Source organism: Halichoerus grypus, chromosome 8 (assembly GCF_964656455.1).
Source record: "Halichoerus grypus chromosome 8, mHalGry1.hap1.1, whole genome shotgun sequence".
NCBI lineage: Eukaryota > Metazoa > Chordata > Mammalia > Carnivora > Phocidae > Halichoerus > Halichoerus grypus.
Genome location: NC_135719.1, coordinates 139,993,689 through 140,014,052, shown reverse-complemented (window position 1 = coordinate 140,014,052; position 20,364 = coordinate 139,993,689). Strand labels below are relative to the sequence as shown.

At 42.2% G+C, this 20,364-nt stretch overlaps 3 protein-coding genes across 12 annotated transcripts in view; 2 read left to right on the top strand and 1 right to left on the bottom strand.

The window, feature by feature from the left end:
- CPSF2 (cleavage and polyadenylation specific factor 2) overlaps positions 1 to 4,846 on the bottom strand; it is a 32,637-nt gene extending 27,791 nt beyond the window's left edge. For 3 of the 10 annotated variants that reach the window (XM_036117191.2, XM_078054119.1, XM_078054126.1), the window contains exons 1-3: positions 4,674 to 4,846; positions 3,826 to 3,955; positions 1,709 to 1,770 (exon numbers count right to left, since the gene is read on the bottom strand). The gene's annotated coding sequence lies outside the window, so the exon portion shown is untranslated. The other 7 variants (XM_078054124.1, XM_036117186.2, XM_078054122.1 and 4 more) reach the window with 6 other exon arrangements.
- Positions 4,847 to 4,920: 74 nt separating this feature from the next.
- Positions 4,921 to 11,598, top strand: NDUFB1 (NADH:ubiquinone oxidoreductase subunit B1). The gene is made up of 3 exons (XM_036117194.2): positions 4,921 to 5,157; positions 10,393 to 10,537; positions 11,487 to 11,598. The coding sequence occupies exons 1-3, from the start codon at positions 5,064 to 5,066 to the stop codon at positions 11,521 to 11,523; spliced, it is 276 nt and encodes a 91-aa protein (XP_035973087.1). The 5' UTR covers positions 4,921 to 5,063; the 3' UTR covers positions 11,524 to 11,598.
- Positions 11,599 to 15,807: 4,209 nt separating this feature from the next.
- Positions 15,808 to 20,364, top strand: part of ATXN3 (ataxin 3) — a 37,579-nt gene continuing 33,022 nt past the window's right edge. Inside the window, exon 1 of the mRNA XM_078054117.1 lies at positions 15,808 to 15,873. Within this exon, the coding sequence (XP_077910243.1) occupies positions 15,850 to 15,873 (24 nt within the window). The 5' untranslated portion in view covers positions 15,808 to 15,849. The remainder of the gene's footprint in view (positions 15,874 to 20,364) is intronic.

Sequence of the window (20,364 nt, the reverse complement as noted above, 5' to 3'; positions counted from 1 at the left end):
CCAATTTAAAAGAACCCTCTCTTAATCCTACAATCCCCTGCAAGTACTTCATCACTTCTATGCTCCCCTTTCACAGCAAGTTCTCAGAATATTTGTCCACAAATGTGTCTCCACTTTCTCGCCTCCCATTCAGACTCCCAAAGCTAGCATCTTCCTCCACCAGCCCACCAGAAGTGCATTCACCGGGGCGCCTGGGTGGCTCAGTCGTTAAGTGTCTGCCTTCAGCTCAGGTCATGGTCCCAGGGTCCTGGGAATCAAGCCCCACATTGGGCTCCCTGCTCAGCAGGAAGCCTGCTTCTCCCTCTCCCACTCCCCCTGCTTGTGTTCCCTCTCTTGCTGTGTCTCTGTCAAATAAATACATAAAATCTTAAAAAAAAAGTGCTTTCATCAAGGTCACTGACCAACCTCTATGCAATTTAAGCCAATGGGCATTTATTTCTCTGGCCTCAACTGGCAGAAATCATAGCAACATTCAGTAGAAGTAAGTGTTCGGCCTCCTTGAAATGCTCTCCTCCCTCTGCTTCCGTGTCAACCCTCTCCTGGTTTTCCTTGTAACTAACTCGTCACTCCCCCATCTCCCTTGCTAGTTACTTTCTTTCTTTAACCTCTAAATGTGGCAGTGCTCTTCAGTAGGACTTATTTCTTTCTTTCCAGGTAATCTCACCAGTTCCGCAGCCATAAGTATCATCTGATCTCTGATGGCATCATTCTTGAGTCCTTCCTTTCCTTTGTATCCCACATCCAATCTATCGGTAAGTGCTGCATTTTTACCTCCATCCTATTTCTCAAATTTCCTTCTTTCTCCATTGTCACTAAGATCTCTAGCTAGTTTGTATATTTTCCCTGCCTCAAATTTATTCTCTCTGAGATGGTTTTCTAACAACTCTAAAGTCCTTCCCTACCTGTTACATCCTGCAACATCACTCCATTTCCCTCAAAATACTGCTCTCTATACCTGCTACTTATTTACTTGCTTTGCCCACCCCCATCTCTCCTCCTCACCCCAGCACTAGATCATGGACTCCATGCAAAAATAGACCTTATCTATTTTGGTCACAGTTATCCTCCAATGCCTCCATAGTGCCTAACACATAGTAGAGGGTCAATAAAAGCTTCTTAAATGAATGAAGTATGGCTCGTGTCAAATGAGCTTAGTGCCCTTACCGCACCATTAACAGTTACCTATTTATATGCACTTCCCTTTGCTTGTGAGAGCTCTCTTGAGTGTAAGACCAGGCTTGATCCATTTTTGTATCCTTACTATATTAGCACATGTTTTAAACACATAGCAGTTGTTCAGTAAAGAACTGATGAAACAAGTAAGTTAAAATTAAAAATATATTGGCTTAGCATGTTCCTATTTGTGAGGTATGAGAAATACAAAGATATTAATTCTCCAATTTGATGAAAATCATTTATAAATACAATTTTGGAAAGGATCTACTAAAAATTCTCCCTGCCGAAAAGTTTCCTGTACGATAATTATATTAATGGCCTAAGAGAAACTCTTTTTTACTCAAATCCACCTTAACTTCCACTTTCTTTAGATTATGAAGTGAAAATACGAAAGATCTTGCAGACAGAAGTAAATGAGTTCATGTTAAACCTTTTTGACACAGACTCAGATTTCAATAGGTGAAGATATTTTTAATACAATTGCTCATAACATAATAAAGCTGTATCTTTATTAGACACATTCATTACTTACTGATATCTCAGTTGTACATAGGATGAAACACCATGAATTCAAGGGAAGAGTTCTTTATAAATCTAAAAAAATAAAAAAAATGAGAGTCTGATGAATGTGGTACAACAGTCACTTCTAATTATGGTGTTTAACTTCTATGTCGTGCCCTAAGATGAACATCACAAGCAGCAGCAAGTAGTATAATAAATGGTCCTTTTTTAAAAAAGAAACTTGTCATAATTTTAGGAAGCTAATGCTTATATAAAACAGAGATAATAAAAGGATAATAAAAGACAAAAATAATGTACCAAATTGGTTATAATCATGAGCTAAAATATGCAGTTTAGGAAATAAGATTTTAAAAACTGACATTAGCGTATGTTATTGAGAAGCATAAAAGAGGTGGGATCTTAAATTACTTGTTAAGGATTAGTAGGACCTGAGTAGAAAGAGACAAAAAGAAAAGGTATTCAAAACATGACATGAATTCATTAGTCCTTATCTAAGTAACCAAGGCTTGAAACTCTACATTTGATTCCTTCCTTTACTTCTTCTTGAATAGTCTGTTACCAACTCCTGATTATTTTTCCCTCAAAATGCCTCACCTGTGTATCATCCCCTTTCCCTTCCTACCACCAGTACCTTAAAGCAGGGCCTCATTACCTTATATTTGGGTTTCTCTGTTTCTCTCCCTCCAGCCTTTCCTCCTTCATCTCAACCTAAACACGACTGTCAGATTAATCTTCAGAAACACCCCTCCACATATTAACCCTTGCTCAGAAATCTCTGAAGGCTTCTCACTGCTTGAAAAAACAAAAACCTGAATGCCTTAACTGGCAATGGAGGGCACCAGCAAGCTGCTGACATCACTGCTCACCACGGTCTCAAGGCCCAGCTCAAATTGCACCTCCATACAAATTCCTTTATCATTAGTCTAGACTACATCGAATCTGCCCAACAAAAATATAATGCAAGCCACAAATGTAATTAAATTTATTTTTCATAGCACATTGAAAAGTTTTACAGGTGAAATTAATTTTAATATACTTTATTGAGCCCAACACATTCAGAATATTATCATTTCAGTATGTAGCCATTATTATTGAGATATTTTACATTGTTTTTCATACCAAGTCTTTGTCCAGTGTGTATTTTATATTTACAGCACATCTCAATTCAATCTAACCACAATTTCAAGGGCTCAACAGCTACATGCAGCTTGTGGCTACTGTAATAGCACAAATCTAGACTCTAAAATCAATGCTTCGTATGGTACAGCATTCCGCTCTCTCACTCCTTAAGGTGCAGGTTGGCACCATTCTATTTTTATGTACATATTTTAGGCTTGATTTTAATGGTATCATCATCCATTTAGTTTCCTGGACCAAAAACTCTGGAGTCACCCTCCCTCCACCAAACTGCAGCAACCCATTGAATCCTATTTGACATTTCAGAAAGGTCTTTCTTACACCCTTCACTATCCTATTTCAATTGAGGCAATCATTACCTTACCTCAATGACTACAATTTCCTCTTATCTAGTTTTCCTGTTCCAAGTTGATCCTCCATACAGCTGTCAGAGACCACCCTAAAAAAAACAAATATACTCATGCCCTTTCCTTGTGCATAGTATGCACCTTCTAACAAATAAAATCTAAACTCCTTAGCTGGAAATCAAAGTCCTTCACAAGTTGCTCTCAATCTCCCTCTTCCTTCACCAACCACCCTTGCACTGCATGCTCAAGCACATTTATCTTCCCACTCTCCCTCCGTATGCCAAAACTGCTCAAGTTTCTGCATCCAGGAATGACCTTCTCCTGAGCCTCATAAATTCCTTTTGACCCTTCAAAACCCAGCTGAAATATTTATTCCTTTATGAAGCTTTTTTGGTGGCCTCAGGAGGTTTGTTTGTTTTTTTACCTAACACAAACTGCGTACCAAGAATATTTATTGAATGGATGCTGAAATGTATACGCTAAGAGCAAAAGCGATCATCTTTGTATCGCCAAATTCAAGCACAGCACTCAAAGCAACACACATGTGTGCTTAAAGAATGAACCCGAACCAGACCATCAATTCCTTCCTGACGGATACTACTTCATCTCAATTATCTCTGTTACTCGCTCTCTCAATAATGACCTTGCATGTTGCTGACAGCGAAAGGGAACTAGGCAAAATTCAACGGAAAACGAAGGAATCTGGGTTGGCCCTCGAGCTCACGAAGACCAAAAAGTCTTTTCCTGGTCCGTTCGGGAAGAGAATTGGTTTCCTAAAAAAAATCACAGGGGATATAAGATAAAAAATTAGGGGATGCGCAATGGATAACTCATGTTCGGCTGGTGACAGGAGGCCAGACTTGCCGGGGTTAAGGCTAGTCTGACCTCGTTTACTTAAGAGCATGTAATAATACAGAGTGATGGAAGCGCTTGAGGGCAAAAGGAGCCTGGAGGGCTGGGGCGCTGGGGGGGGGTGGGGTGGGTGGGGAGCGGGAGGCCGAGACCATTTTAATAAAACACGGTTAACAGCTCAAAAGGTCCCTGGGAATCGACTAACTAAAAAAGAACGCCTACTTTGTGCCCAGGGCTTAGCAGCCTCGTGGTCTCTGAAGCCGAGACCACGGAAGACCCCCAGCGAGGCGGCTAAATACACAGCAACCACGAGGGCCAAAGGCGCCAAAGCTGGCGTCGGATTAACTCCTCCAGCGCCGAAACTGAAAGGTCACCGGGAAACAGCAAAAAGAGGGAAGGAGAACACAGGAGTGAATCGTACGGACTGACAAACACCGGGAGCTATAGACCCACGGAGAAATCACGTCTCTTTCCCTCGATGAGCACTTCTGCCAGGCCCGGCCAGGACAGTCGCCACCGAAACCCCAAGCGCACGTCCCCAGCGCCGACCCGGACGAAGTGGAGCCAGGGTCTCCCTGAGGGCCGAGGACGCCCCCTCCCCCATCCGAAGTCTCGCTCCTTTCCTCCGCCCTCACTTGCCTCGTCAGTCCTCCCCCAACGCCGTCCACTGCCCTTCCCAACCCCTAGTCGAATCCAGGTTCAAGAGCGAGAAAAGCTGATGCTCGCTCAGAGGCACCCGGGACGACCAGCCAGCAGAAGCCCCCCGATGGCGGCCGCCATTTTGAAACTGGAGGCGAGCCTCTGAGGCGGGGAAGGCCCAGGGCGATACCATCTTCGGGGGGGTGGGGACGCAGCTGTGGGAAGGAGATGGCGCTTACGACTAAAATCTCGTCACCCTGCGCCGAAGTCTTCTTTTTAAATAAGTTATAATGCGTGAGAGCTAAAATAAGTACAAGAAGAGTCCAACGTCAAAAGGAAGACGAGGTATGGTTTCCCAGCGCCACCCCTCTCTTCGAGCGAGCGGAGCGAATGGCAGGTCCCAAGGCCGCAGCTTCCGCCGGCGCCGGTGGTTGGGTCGTCGCTGCCCTTGGTCGTGGGGTCGTTTTTGGCACCAAGGCCGCAGGTGGGTCCGGGGTCCAAGATGAGCCGAACGCCGCGGGTCCCCGTTGTGCAGGCGGGGAGGGTCCACCTCTAGGGAAGCCCTCGGCGGCGGCGGTGTCTCTAGGCGAGGGGTGGTGCGGGCCTCCCCTGGGTTTGCGAGCGGTGGAGACGGGAAAGTGAAATGGGGGTTTCTTCCCGTGGACACGTGGGCTCACGTTTCGCACCTGACGGCTTTTGGAAAGGGTAGTGGGAGGCTGTCATTACTGGAAAACGTCTTTGGGGATCACCCGGTGACTGCCCCGGCCGGACCGGAGAGAAGACAGGCCGGGATCACGCTCCTAGGCTGGAGGGAAGGCGCGAGCATCCCAGATTCGTCCAAGTTTCAGCGTTCTGTCTCGGTGCTCAGGATTGGAAACTAACCTCGTTCTCTTCCAAATCGCAAACCCTTTTGAGCCGACCATTCCACACACAAAAAATCACTTTTTAAAAACGTAATACTTAATTTATACTAGGTTATTAAGACACGGTTGGTTCCAGACCTCAAAGAGTTCAGTTTCTCCGTGCATCCAGCACTGCTTTTCATAGATTATGTATTGTTCAAAAAAAAAAAAAAAGTCGATCTAAAATGCTGTGGGGACCAATTAGAGATTAGGATTTAATTTTTGAAATATTTATTCATCTACGTTTTACAACATGAATTGACTTATAGAAATACCAGATCCAGTTTTCTTTTTAGAAGTTAGGCGGGAAAAATTGGTTGAAGAAAAAGTAATGTTAGGAAAAATAAGATAACGCTGAGTGAGGTCAGTCTAAATGTTTATCCCTATAGTTACCCTAACAGACAATAAAACAAATAGCTTGGACCAAGAAGTCAGACTGCCTGAGTGTTAATCCCAGCTCTGCCACTTACTGCATCTGTGACCTTAGGCAAGTCGATTGCTCCTGGATTTCCTCATCTGAAAAAAAAATATGCCTACTACATTGGGGACATTAGTGAATACGCACATAGTATTGTGAAGATTACATGAGTTAGGGATTATGAAAAGCAATAAGAACCGTACCTGACAGTGCTATTAAGAGTTCTTTCTAGAGCTAGGCAAAAAATTTGAAACGTATTGGTAACAAAGGATAGGTGATCAGTTACGTGATTCCTTGAGTCCATAAGATAAAAACTAGTTTTTCTTAGGAATACCATAGCAAATCCCAGTTCTGAAGTAAAAGAAGGATTTTTCATGAGTCTTAATAAAGAAGACACTAATGGGGTGCCTGGGTGGCCCAGTCGGTTAAGCATCCGACTCTTGATTGCGGCTCAGGTGATGATCTCAGGGTCGTGAGGTGGTGTTCCACGTCTGTGCTGAGCATGGAGTCTGCTTAAGATTCTCTCCCTCTCCCTTTGCTCTCTGCCCCCTCAAAAAAAAAAAAAAAAAGAAAAGAAAGAAAACACTAATAATGTACAGTACCCTCATGGGCACCCATGTGGATGTCACTCTTTATCCAAACCTCAGCTTGTTTCATTGGAGCCTGTCCCAGGACCTCACTGCCCTTTACCCATCAGATAAAGCCCCCTGTGGTCTTGGGCTCATGACCAGAGTCTGTCTATATCCCTCCTCCTCTCCATTCTCCAAGAAATCGTTGTAGCTCACTTCTTAGGTCCATAAATCTTTGTCCTCCGCAGTCATTCACTCACAGTGAAATACAGAGGACAAATTATGTTCAATGCCACTGCTTCCGAAGTCCATTAAATAGATTATACACATGTAATATGAAATGTCTCATGGACTAACATTTGTCATTTACCTGTTAGCGATGGAATCATGGTGGCTGAACCCAACTCTGGATTTTGAATACACAGAATCCTTTTATCTATCAGTCTTCACTTATAGAGTGTATGTAAGAGCCTATGTGCAGCCAGAGCCTCAGGGGTTTGTCTCACCTCTTCTCAGATTCTCAGACTAGAGCCAGACAATAGCTACTTGCCCTGTTGGAAGAATGCCAACAACAATATGGCTTATAGCCCACAGGTGTCCATGGGCTTATTTAGAACAGTCTTGGGCTAAGTCAATAAGCACTTTTGTTGTTGGTTAAAATACAGATAGTATCTGACTCACCTGTGCTGAGGGTTAGGCTTGACCCCCTGTTAAGAAATTTGAGGAACCTGTGAGGACAGGTGACCGAATATATGGCCACTTGACTTCTACAGAGACCTACATTGTCTAGTATTTTGCAGTTTTGTGCTTTCAAAGTTATATTAGTTGATTAAGGCATGTATTGTTATTCCTGTACTTGACTGGTTCAAGTTTATTAAACAAGTAAGTGGCTAACTTGGTGGGCACTTGGTCAGATTCACAGAGTGCTTCAGTATCTAAATGCAAATAACGTTACTTAAGGAAGGCATAGTGCTAAGAAAGCCACCATCCTCTAGGAAATAAGGTTGCCCAAGAACTATTTTCATCAAATCATCTAAAAAGTTCTTTCAACTATAGGTTTTTCCAGTCCCACAAGGAAGGAGGACCGAAAGTACCTATTTTGTTTGTTTTAAAGATTTATTTATTTGAGCGCACGATCTCATGAACGGGGAGAGGGGCAGAGGGAGAGAATCTTGAAACAGACTCCCCGCCAAGTAGGGAGCCTGACCTGGGGCCCGATCCCACAACCCATGAGATCACAACCTGGGCCAGAACCAAGAGCCTGATGCTCAACTGACAGCCACCAGCCTACACCCCCCCCCCCCCCCCCGCCCAAAAGTCCCTATTTTGATAAAGGCTCCACAGATGTTTTTGATATGCAGTCAGGTTTGAGAATTCCAGCTGTAGACGGTAGACTAAACCTTTAATTAATGACTAAACTGTAAGTTATGTATTTTAAATAACTTGTTAACATTACATAGTTTTCCAGATTGGAACCTGCTGTATGTAATATTACACTTTATCATATAGAGTATAGAGTAATTGTGCAACTGTTAACTTCATGGCCATTTTCTTGCCCGGTACCTTTAGATAGTGATGAAGTTTGAGAAATAAAGAATTGAAATGTGTTAAGTGTGAGAACCAGTGTCTTAGGAGAGGCAGGAATCCAGTCTACCTAACCCTAGCATAGTTTAGTGCTGAGCACTTTTGTCGGCAGTATTCTCTTACCAGGGTGTTGTCACATGCCTTCTCAGCCATTGTATGTGATTTATTCATCTTAGATTCATGCGTAGGCAGATACATTTTGATTTCATCTTTAGGTACAAGTTTTTGCAGAAACTGACAATTCAACTTTTTTTTTAATTAAGGCAAATTTATTTTCCATATGGTGACTTCTAGTTCTAGTCCTCCTCCTCTACCTTTTAGAAAACCTTAGAACTTAAAAGCCCTTAAGTACCATAAATATCAATTCGAGAAGAGGTCTTTGAGAGAGATATTGAGATCTAATAGAAAAAGATTTTTGGAGGAAACCTGAGCTTGGATTCCAGCTCTGTACTTAATACCTGTTTAGGTTAAGCTGTTTTCTAGTCTATAAAATGAGGATAATAATAGTTATTTCATGTTATGTATAAGATTATATGATGGCCCTGGTACCTAGTAGTTATTCTATAAAAGTAAATTCCCTTCTGACCCTATCTTTTGTAAAATCTTTGAGTTGATATTGGGATCTACCATGATATTGTTGAATGCAGTGGTTTTTTAAAATTTCTCTCATTTTATTTCCTTTCAAAAATTAGTTTTCAGCTTTGTGCATTAGCAGTATTGTAGCTAATGGGGTTTATCTGAGTCACAACTACTGCTAATTGAAAAATTAGTTTTCTTTTTTTTTAAATTTTTTATTGTTATGTTAATCCCCATACATTACATCATTAGTTTTAGATATAGTGTTCCATGATTCAATGTTTGTGCATAACACCCAGTGCTCCATGCAGAACGTGCCCTCCTCAATACCCATCACCAGGCTAACCCATCCTCCCACCCCCCTCCCCTCTAGAACCCTCAGTTTGTTTTTCAGAGTCCATCGTCTCTCATGGTTCTTCTCCCCCTCCGATTTCCCCCCCTTCATTCTTCCCCTCCTGCTACATTGTTCTTCTTTTTTTTCTTTCTTAACATATATTGCATTATTTGTTTCAGAGGTACAGATCTGAGATTCAACAGTCTTGCACAATTCACAGCGCTTACCAGAGCACATACCCTCCCCAATGTCCATCACCCAGTCACCCCATCCCTCCCACCCCACCCCCCAACTCCAGCAACCCTCAGTTTGTTGTTGGTTAAGAATTCCTCATATCAGTGAGGTCATATGATACATGTCTTTCTCTGTTTGACTTATTTCGCTCAGCATAATACCCTCCAGTTCCATCCACGTCGTTGCAAATGGCAAGATCTCATTCCTTTTGATGGCTGCATAATATTCCATTGTATATATATACCACATCTTCTTTATCCATTCATCTGTCGATGGACATCTTGGCTCTTTCCACAGTTTGGCTATTGTGGACATTGCTGCTATAAACATCGGGGTGCACGTACCCTTTCGGATCCCTACTTTTGTATCTTTGGGGTAAATACCCAGTAGGGCAATTGCTGGATCATATGGTAGCTCTGAAAAATTAGTTTTCAATAATGATATCTTAACTAAAGAATTCTGCTTTTGGCATAATAGTATAATTATATTTGTTTTAGCATTGTAAGAGGTTCTAAAAAATATTTTACACGTGTAAAAGTTTTAAATTAATAGTTGAAGGGTGCAAATATTCAGCTTTTGCAGGTAAAATTTTCCGGGGTCCAAGATGAGCGGAGGCGCCGCGGGTCCCCATTGTGCAGGCAGGGAGGGTCCACCTCTAGGGAAGCCCTCAGCGGCGGCGGTGTCTCTAGGCGAGGGGTGGTCCGGACCTCCCCCGGGGTTTGTGAGCGGTGGAGACGGGAAAGTGAAATGGGGGTTTCTTCCCGTGGACAGCTGGGCTCACGTTTCACGTTTTAGTCTAGTATTTTTTATACTCTCCATTTCTCTGTGCTATACCATATCAGACCACTAGTGGAGCTAAAAAGAAAGTTAATTGATTTTAGTGCAGTGCAGTTTTTATACTAATCATTGTCACCTGTATAATTGTCATCAAGTAGATTTTAAGTTGTATACTACATTCTGATGCCAAAGCAAATTTGAAGAGGCTTACTATGCTTGTAACATCTATCTCCCATATTCAGGGCTATCCTCCTGCTTCAGATGCAATTTTTCAAGATATTTCAAAAGCAGTTACATTTCTGATAATCTTTTTTTTTTTTCCTAGCACTCAGGATGAATGTAATTCAGATTGTTCGTGACCACTGGGTACATATACTTGTGCCCATGGGGTTTGTCCTTGGATGTTATCTAGACAGAAAGAATGATGAAAAGCTGACTGCCTTCCGGAACAAGAGTTTGTTGTTTAAAAGGTTAGTTTGTACACTTTTTAAATGAACAATTAACCAGTTCTTGGAAATAAGCCTTTTTAATATCATATGTGCCAAAAATAAACAGAAGGGGTAAATTTTCCCCCGAGGACTTATATTTAAGTTATGTTATTTTGCAGCATTAGTTGTTGTTTAACCCTTCTACAAAACAGTATGATTATTTTGGAATGCCAACAAGTCTTCAGTTTATGAACAGGCTATTTCAAATGTTTGAAATTTTTTTTGGCATTCAGGATGCACTGTAATATAGAGACAAAGTTTTAAACCAGCTCATCAAAGCCTTTAATATAGCTTTCACATATTATCATATATTATCTTACTTAAGCCAGAACATAGCTGAAATCTGTGGCACTAATAGTGGCTTGGTGCTATATTCGCAGCAACACTGCTTGAGAGCTTTAGACGTGGTGGGTGAGTGATCAGAAGGCAGCTGGCCGCTGCCTGGTCCCAGTGTGTCTCTGGAGATGGCTCTTTTGGCAGCAGAGAGTTAGTTAGCAAGACAGGGTGTCTGCCACTGGGTATGCAGCGAGGTGGGAAGAAGCTCAAGGGACCAGAGGCTTGAGCAGCACTCACAGTCAGTATGGAGAGGAGGTTTACAGTTAAGGATTTTAAGAAAGATAAAATGAATTAGAAAGGGTTTAGAAAACCTCAGATGAACTCATTGAGAGGATAATCGCTTTCGTACAGACTAAGAAATTGCAGTTCCTTAATCAGGAAAAATGAAATCAAAGGGATGCATGAGAGACTAGAATGAGTATGTTGAGTCTATATAAAAATTTTAATGGGTCAATTTAATAGAATATAAAATATAGAATTTAAAAGAATATAAATAGAATATAAAATATAAAATATTGAATATTCTTCTGACTCTCTACCCCCCATAAAAATTAAATTTGTACTTTTTCCTTTCTTTCCTTTTTAATTTCTACAGGGAATTGAGACCCAATGAAGAAGTCACCTGGAAGTAAAGGCCCCGTGACTGAATTACAGAATGTTCACATTTTAAAAATTAGAAGAGAAATAAAAACACATTCATTATTTAATTTGAAGTGTGATTCTTTTTATGCCGAAGCAGTCTTCCACATTTCAAGTAATAGGCACACTTAGCTTAAAAATAAATTATTGAGTACTTGATTGTGTATTGATGTTAAATTTACAATTAGTGTTTCATTTTCTTTTCCTCATTTTAGACCATAGTACTATTAAATTGTATAGCCAATTTTTTCCTCAGATATTTTTCAGAATTTTTTTTTTCAAACTGTGTGCTTTAGAAGGATGGTACTAACAGAAAATTTTAGTGACCTTGAGTTTGGCAAAGATCTCTTAAATGCAACACATAAAGTATGAACTAGTTTTAAAATTTTTTGCTTTTCATAATACACTTATGAAAATGAAAATGCAGCCATAAACTGGGAGGAAATACTTGCAAAATGTAATATACAACAAAGAACTTCTATCTAGAATATGTAAAGATCCCTTATAACTTAGTAATATAACCCAATTTTAAAAATTACTCATTTATTTAAGTAATCTCTACACCCAATGGGGCTCAAACTCACAACCTTGAGATCAAGTCAAGTGTTCTTCCAACTGAGCCAATCAGATGCCCAAACCCAATTTTTTTTTAAAGATTTTATTTATTTATTTATTTATTTGACAGAGAGAGAGAGGGAACACAAGCAGGGGGAGTGGGAGAGGGAGAAGCAGGCTTCCTGCTGAGCAGGGAGCCCGATGCAGGACTTGATCCCAGGACCCCGGGATCATGACCCAAGCCGGAGGCAGACACTTAACGACTGAGCCACCCAGGTGCCCCCCGAACCCAATTTTTTAAATGAGCAAAAGAATTTTTTTTTTTAAGATTTTATTTATTCATTTGACAGAGAACACAAGCAGGGGCAGTGGGAGACAGAGAAGCAGGCTCCCTGTTGAGCAGGGAGCCCAGTGGGAGACCTGATCCCAGGACCTGGGGATCATAACCTGAGCTGAAGGTTAACTGACTGAGCCACCCAGACACCCCTGAGCAAAAGATTTTAATTGACGCTTCACAAAAAAAGATAGGAGGATGGTAAATAAAGCACATGAAAAGACTCCCAACATCAGTAGTCATTAGGGAAATGCAAATTTAAGCCACAATGAGATACCACTACACATCTATTAGAATGTTTAAAATCAAAGGACTGATCCTGTTCCTGGTGTTGGCAAGGGTACAGAGCAACTGGACCTCACACACTGCTGGCAGGAATGTAAAATGTAGCTGCCAGGAGTTGTACCACTTTGGAAATCGGTTTAGTGGTTTCAAATGAAAATAACACCTCCCATATGACCCAGCCATTCCACCCTGAGGTATTCGTCCAAGATAAAGGAAAGCATATGTTCACGCAAAGACTTACATGAATGTTCATAGCAGCTTTATTTATAATAGCCAAAAATTAGAGCTAACCCAAATGTATATCAACAAATAGATAAATTGTGTTAAATCCATACAATGGAATACTACATTAAAAAAAGGAATGATCTATTGCTCTGACGTTGATGAATTTCAAATTAATTATCCCGGATGAAAGAGGCCAGACAGCACACACTTTATGGTTCCACTTATATAAAATGTTAGACACTGTAAACTATAGTAACAAAGCCGACTAGTGGTTGCCTGGAGGAGCAAAGTGCAGAAAGGGGTTAGAGGTAAGAATTACAAGGCGGCACAAGGAAACTTTGGGGTATAGGTTGTTCATTTTCTTGTTTGTTTGGTTCCACAAGCATGGTTTCACGTATGTTTACATGTCATCTGTTGTATTCAACTACCTCTTCTCAGAAAACATTTTGTTTTAGGTCATACTGAATTTAGGAGAAGTAACATTGCAATAAAATGATACTCCCTAATTATCACTGATAGGGTCTTCGCCAATGTAATTAATTAAAGATCTCAGTATGAAATCACCCTGGATTAGGGTAGGACCTAAATCCAGTCATTGGTACTTGGCGCAGAAGGAGGAAGGCCACATGAAAACCAAAGCCAAGGTTGGAGTTCTGCAACCACAAGCCAACTAATGCCAGGAGCCTCTAGAAGCTGGAAGAAGTGAGGAAAGGATTCTCCCTCTGACCATCGAGCATGGCCCTGCTGACACCTTGGTTTCAGACTTCTGGTCTCAAGAACAGTGAGAGAATAAATTTCTGGTTTTAGCCACCAAGTTTGTGATGATTTGCTGCAGCAGCCATAGGAAATGAATACAAGCACTTTTTTTTCTGAATAACTAATACCTTAGTTTAAAAGTCAAGAATAAAACTGTATACTGTGAGAAGTCTCCTTCCCATCCCTGTCTCCTATATGCCTAGTTCCCTTCCCATCTCAAACACATACATAACCTCTGGGTTTTCTGTATATTCCTCCAGAGATTTGTAATGTATACGAACAACAACAAAAAAAAATAGATACGTGTTTCTGTACACACACACTTTCTTTAAAAATAAATCGGGAAAAAATGGTTTGCATATTTTTTCACATCATGAGACCATGATTTGTTTCCCCAATTAGGCCACAGTTCCTTAAGAACATGCATGGACTGTTTTCCCCAATGCGGGAGTGTAGACTGTGCACACAGGGGCATTCAGAAAAGGGTAACTAAATCCTACCCTTGAACACCTGGTCCTCACTGGTACTCTCCATTTCCTTACCTCCTGCTGCCCCTTCTGTTAGTCTGAGCCTGCACTCACCAATGTCCCCAATGGTCTCCATAGCAACACAATTTAGTGGACTCTTGTAAGTCCTTATGTTGCTGGACCTCTTGGCAGCAACCGACACTGATTCTTGAAACATTCCCTTCTCAGGGCTTTGATAATTTCACTCTCCTGCTTTTCCTCTCTTCTCCTTGGCTATTCCTTCTCTACCCTCAGGGTTCTACTCTAGATCCTCTTTTCAATCTCTTCCTTTTCCCCTAGATGATTTTATTCACTAACTCCCCATTCTACAGCAAAACCAAGCCCCTGAACTCCAGACCATTTAGATAGATAGAGATAGATAGATAGATGATAGATAGATAGATAACCTCCACTCATTACTTGTCTTACGTATCATAGGTATTCCCCAAACTTTGCCCCTTCCTCCAGTATTCCCTATCTTAGTGAATACTATTCCTGCCACAGTGGCTGCCTAGGGCAGAAACCCAGACATCATCCCTAACATTTCTGTGTCCCTCACTCTCCACTCTCACCAAGTTCTGTTGAGTCTCCCCACTTACTAATCATCTCTCAAAATGGTCTCCTCTCCACTGCAGGTCATTATTCTTGCCCAAACACCATCATCTCTCCCAAGATTCTTTCCACAGCATCAGCTTTTTTTTGCAACTAGAGTGATCTTTATAAAATGCAAATCTGAGCGTCTCTTCTTTAAAAACTTTATATAACTCCCCAGCTGTCTTTAAAAAGCATACCTTCCTTAACCTAATTTCAAGGTGCAAAATCTGCTTCTTTTCTACTCCTCCAGCTTCATCAAACCCCTTCCCCCACTTTACTGGACTTTTCAGTTCCCCCAAGTCATGTTTCCTCTTCAGGGTCAGAATGCAGACTCTTAGAAACAATGTGTCTGGATTTAAACCCCAGCAAGGGCAACTCACTAGTTGACCTTGGAGACGGTTCTTTTCTTAACCTCCCTGTGCATCAGTGTCCTCATGTGTAAAATAGGGATCATAACAACACCTACATCAAAGGTCGTTGTATTAAATTCGTTAATATATGCAAAGTAGTTAAAAAAGAATGCCTACCCTACAGTAAGCTCTTTATAAATATTAATTACATTTTTACACAAGGGCTAGGTGTTGGGGGATGCAATGATGTCTTTTTCTTAATCAGGCTTTCAGTGGGGAAAGAGGAGAAAGATAGTAAATAATTATATGTACATATGATAAGCAGAAAGTACAAAGTGGAAAACATAAAAAAACACTGAACCCAGGCGTTCCTTATCCAGACCCCTTAATAGCCTAAAAATCCATAGCAATGGGTGGGAAGCAGAGAAGTTCCTCCAGACCGTAGGTGGCGCTGCAACACCCCCAGCCGGCCAGATAAAGGGATATGGGAGGACCCGCTACAAAGGTCACGTGTGCTCGCATTTACCGCCCTGGCGTTCACTCGCTCTTCGTTCCACGTGATTCATATCCTCGGGGATGATTGGTCTGTACGAGGCACGTGGGCAGGGGCGGCTCGAGGCGGGGCGGGGCAGGGTGGGAGGAGGGGTGGGGCCGAGGGGCGGGGCTGGAAGGGGGTGGTTCGGCGCGGGGGCCGTTGGCTCCAGACAAATAAACATGGAGTCCATCTTCCACGAGAAAGTGAGTGTCCGCGTTCGGTGGGGAGCTGTCTGCGGTGCAGTGGCTGCGGTGGGGCGCGGTATCTCCTCTTCCGGGAGCGCTGGCGGGGGCCCGAGTCGCCCGCATCCCAGTCTCGCCGGGCGGAGGAGCTTCATAGGGAGGGGAGCTTCACCAACGCCCCCACAGCACCCTGTGCCCCGGAGGCGGGTGCCCGAGGAGTCCCGGGCCGGGGGCGCCGGGGAGCTGGGAGGGAGTGAAGCAGGGCCGGGGGCGCCATGGGGCACGGGAGAGGAGTGGCACCGACTGGGCTAGCTCCTGCGCTTGCCCTCCACTTTCCGTGGGATTCGTTCTCCAGTCCCTTCTCCACTCTCCCTAGGTGTCTAGCTAGTCATCTCTTGGACAAGTCCCTCGACCCTTCCCAACTCCACCCCACTCCCCCAGTCCTACTCCTGGCAGAATTAACTTTTCCTTCTCTGGGCTCCTCAATTCTATATTGGAACCTCCCATACACTTAGATCTCTGGGGTTGTGTTCTTGTCCTCCCGCACTAGGTCCAGGAGCCTCCCGAGGGCGGGGTCCTTGGCTCGTCCCATGTAGGGCCTGACACTTAGGGAAGTGAGGTTGGAAATCCTCCGCGTCCCTAAATAGGGAAGTCGTCACAAGAGTTTTTGTTACGGGATGTTTAGGTTTCATTTCTTTTGGTAGTTGCATCTTTCCGGACAAGGAGGCCAGCTCGTTTATTAGGTATTAGGGGTGGACTGGAATAATTGTGTTGTTGTCCGCCTAGTGTTTGTCTTTTATTCTTGGATGACCACGCACTTGAAGATGCTGTGGCATGTGGAGGAACTCTCTCGTCTTTTCTCACATACATAAGCTATTTGGGTGTGAGTGATACCTTCCTCAGGACAACTTTGGCACATGATATGTTGTTTCATAATAGTTTAATGTTTGGAAAGTGTTGCTGGTGAGGCTGTTATTTAGTAGGAGCAAAGGGATTTTGTTTTGTTAAATACTTGTAAACGATCACTTATCCATTTAAAAATTAACACAAGTCAAAGCCATCAAAGACAAAAGAGGCACAGTATAAATCTGAACAAATTGTTAAAGGGAATGCTTTTCTTTATAGAAAACATTTTAACACGTTGTGGCCCTGGAGTAGACCAGTTTTTATGTGTGGGGAAGGACTCAGTGGTATAGTTATCACTAATCTTTTGATTTGATTGACATGATTTATGAATCTTGGACAAGAGAAATTTAGTTGCTTGGCTAAGGAGACTGGATGAAGAGACCCTACATGTATGTATTTTTATTACTATTTTTCAAAAGCTTTAGTGTAGGGCCAGATGTTTCAAATGGAAGACTTTAAACATTTCCACACCACCTCTTGAGATTCATATGTTTTTGTAAATACTGATTGGCGGATATGGGGCTCTATTTGGATAGATTTCAGGGAAGGTAACGACTGAACCACCGGATCAGAAGAAGCTGGGTATTAGCCTCATAAAGGTGTACTTTCTGAAAAAAGTCACTATCAGGGATGCCTGGGTGGCTTGGTCGGTTGAGCGTCTGCCTTCAGCTTGGGTCATGATCCCGGAGTCCTGGGAGCGAGTCCCGCATGGGGCTCCCGCTCTCCCTTTGACAAATAAATAAATTCTTTAAAAAAAAAAAAATTCACTTTCAGCATCAGTCACTAGGCTTAAAGATACTTAAGTACAATTTACCAGGGTGCCTGGGTGGCTCATTTGTTAAGCGTCTGCCTTCAGCTCAGGTCATGATCCCGGGGTCCTGGGATCGAGCCCCGCATCGGGCTCCCTGCTCAGTGGGAAGCCTGCTTCTCCCTCTCCCGCTACCCCTGCTTGTGTTCCCTCTCTTGCTGTGTCTCTCTCTGTCAAATAAATAAATACAATTTACTTTTATCATCAACTTAAATGTACTTTATAGATGAGGCTGGTAAGATTTTCGGGGCATATTTCAAGAATGGAAAGCACCTGTAACCATAGGGCCCATTGTTGATCTCATATACAGTCCATTCTGGGAATGTTTTAGCATAATAAGCCATTTTCTAGCACACTCCCTTCCCCTCTGCCACACACATTTAACCTTTGCTAGAGCCGGAGAACCAGCTTTGGTTCTAAGGAAGCTGTGTACGTAGAAATACCTGCCTACAACAGGCCTTGCAGCTACTTCCTCTTGGGATGTTGGTTTCCCCGTTTTCAGAGTTCTCACTTTGAGTGTCCTTTTTTAAGTTAAACTTAACAGTTGTTTGGTGATCTGTCCCCAGTGCCTAAGATAGCACCTGGCACATAGTAATTGCTCAATAAATATTTTATTGACTCGAGAGTTTCTTGAGCTTCTAAGATGTGTATGGTGCTATTTATTAAAGTAAATAATTTTTCTGTAAATATTTTAGGCTTTGCAGGTTATATATGGTCTCTCATGTATTCTTGTTTGTATGTGTGTATGGGTGTGTTACCCAACCATCTAAAATCATAAAAACCAGGGCGCCTGGGTAGCTCAGTCCGTTGAGCATCTGGCTCTTGGTTTCAGCTCAGGTCATGATCTCAGGAGTTGTGGGGTCCAGCCTTGCATGGGGCTTCATACTGAGCATGGAGTCTGCTTCAGGTCCTTTCTCCCTCTCCCCCCACCCCTGCTCCCCTCTCACATGCATGCTTGCTATCTCTAAAATAAATAAAAACATCTTTAAAAAATAAATAAAATCATAAAAACCATTCTTAGCTACTGGAGCAGGTTGTATTTGGCTTATAGGCTAGAGTTTGCCAACCCCTAACTTAAATCCTAATGCTAAATGGCCACTAACTGCTGGGTGTTTTGGTTTTTGTTTTGGTTCTGGTATCTGCTTTCTGTCATTTTTGTTACCATTTCTCTTGCTGCCTGCTCTTGGTCCTGTCACTGTGCCATCTCAATTGGTATTTTTAATGTAATGTGAACTGAGAATGATAATCAGACTTGTTGGGATTGTGTTTAAAATTAATGAAAATACTTAAAAGATGCTGAGCTTTGACTATGATACTCACTTTGCCCTTTGGTGATTGTTGGTTTCTAATTGTCTTAGGATATTTGAGGTTTAGGAATAACCAAATTCCAAATGAGTGCCCTGAAGAAGTAGTAATGTCACAGACATGAAACTTCTGCCTGGCCTTGAATCCCAGCTCTGCCATTTACTACCCATACGATCTTGGGCAAGTTACTTATTCTGTCTCTCTGCTCCAGTTTCCTCCTCTGTGGTGTGAGGATAATAAAGTGTCTACCTCAGTTATAAGCACTTGGAATGCTTCCTGGCCAGCAATATAGACATGCTGGTTATTGTTATTCAGTTGTGTTTGCTGAACCTCATAATAGGGAGTGAGACCTTATCATCACTGAGATGAGATGAAGATCTGCTAGGTTGATTGTGTGGTCCTTTAGGTTAGACCATTTCTGAGCACACACCCTTAGGTTTATGCCTGGTTTCTGTTGTAACCTGTTGTAATCAGTAGTATCTCGGGGAATTTGAACTAGTTGCAGGTTGGTCCTAAAGACTTTGGGGACAGTGAGGGAATGATGTGGTTACAGTTACCATTTGTGGTATCTTGGTAGGGGCACCTGGGTGGCTCAGTTGGTTAAGCGTCTGCCTTCGGCTCAGGTCATCATCTCAGGGTCCTGGGATCAAGCCCTGCGTGGGACTCCCTGTTCGGCGGCGGGGAGTCTGCTTTTCCCTCTTCCTCCGCCCTGTGCTTTCTCTCTCTCTCTCAAGCAAATAAATAAAATCTTAAAAAAAGTAAAATAAAATATCTTGGTAAAGCTGAACCTACAGTTTGTTCATCCTCTGATCCCAACACAATAAGTCTGGGCCTGAAATCATGGAATTTCAATACTGCTGGAATTTGACTATGGCACAGATAAACTTCTATCCAACTTTGGTTAAAGCTCTGTGAGAAAGAAGAGGGTGGGGATAAGTTGGGCGCAGGGAATGCATAATCTTAGGTGGGGCCCTGGTACAATTTTTTTTGGTTCATATAGAATTTGATTCATCTTGTGACTTTAAAAAATGATTTTAAATTTGGACTGAACAATTTGTTCTTTTCTTCCATTAAATTGTATTAGAAGTACAGAACTTGATATTTCCTATAGCAGTACAGTTTTACTTAGACAAGGTTTGATTTTAAGTGCTTATCTTTTTGTATTTCAAAGCTTTTTTATAGAGAGAATTTTTAAACAAATAGTTGGATTCACAATTTCAATCTATGTATTAAATGTGAGTAGTTTGAGAGTACCAAGTTGAGGCATGTATCCTGACAGCCGGACAGAAAATTTGCATTAGAATTGTTACCAGAAAATCCAGTGTCTGGTCACCATAGTAGGTAGCTCTTGATATGTGAAATAGCTGTATCTTAGAAGAGGTCTTTTTGTTGTTATTTGAATTTTTTTACGTGTAACAGTCACATGTTGGGGGCACACAGATCATCAGAGTACAGCTCAGTGAGGTCTCACAAAGTGAAAACACATGTGTAAA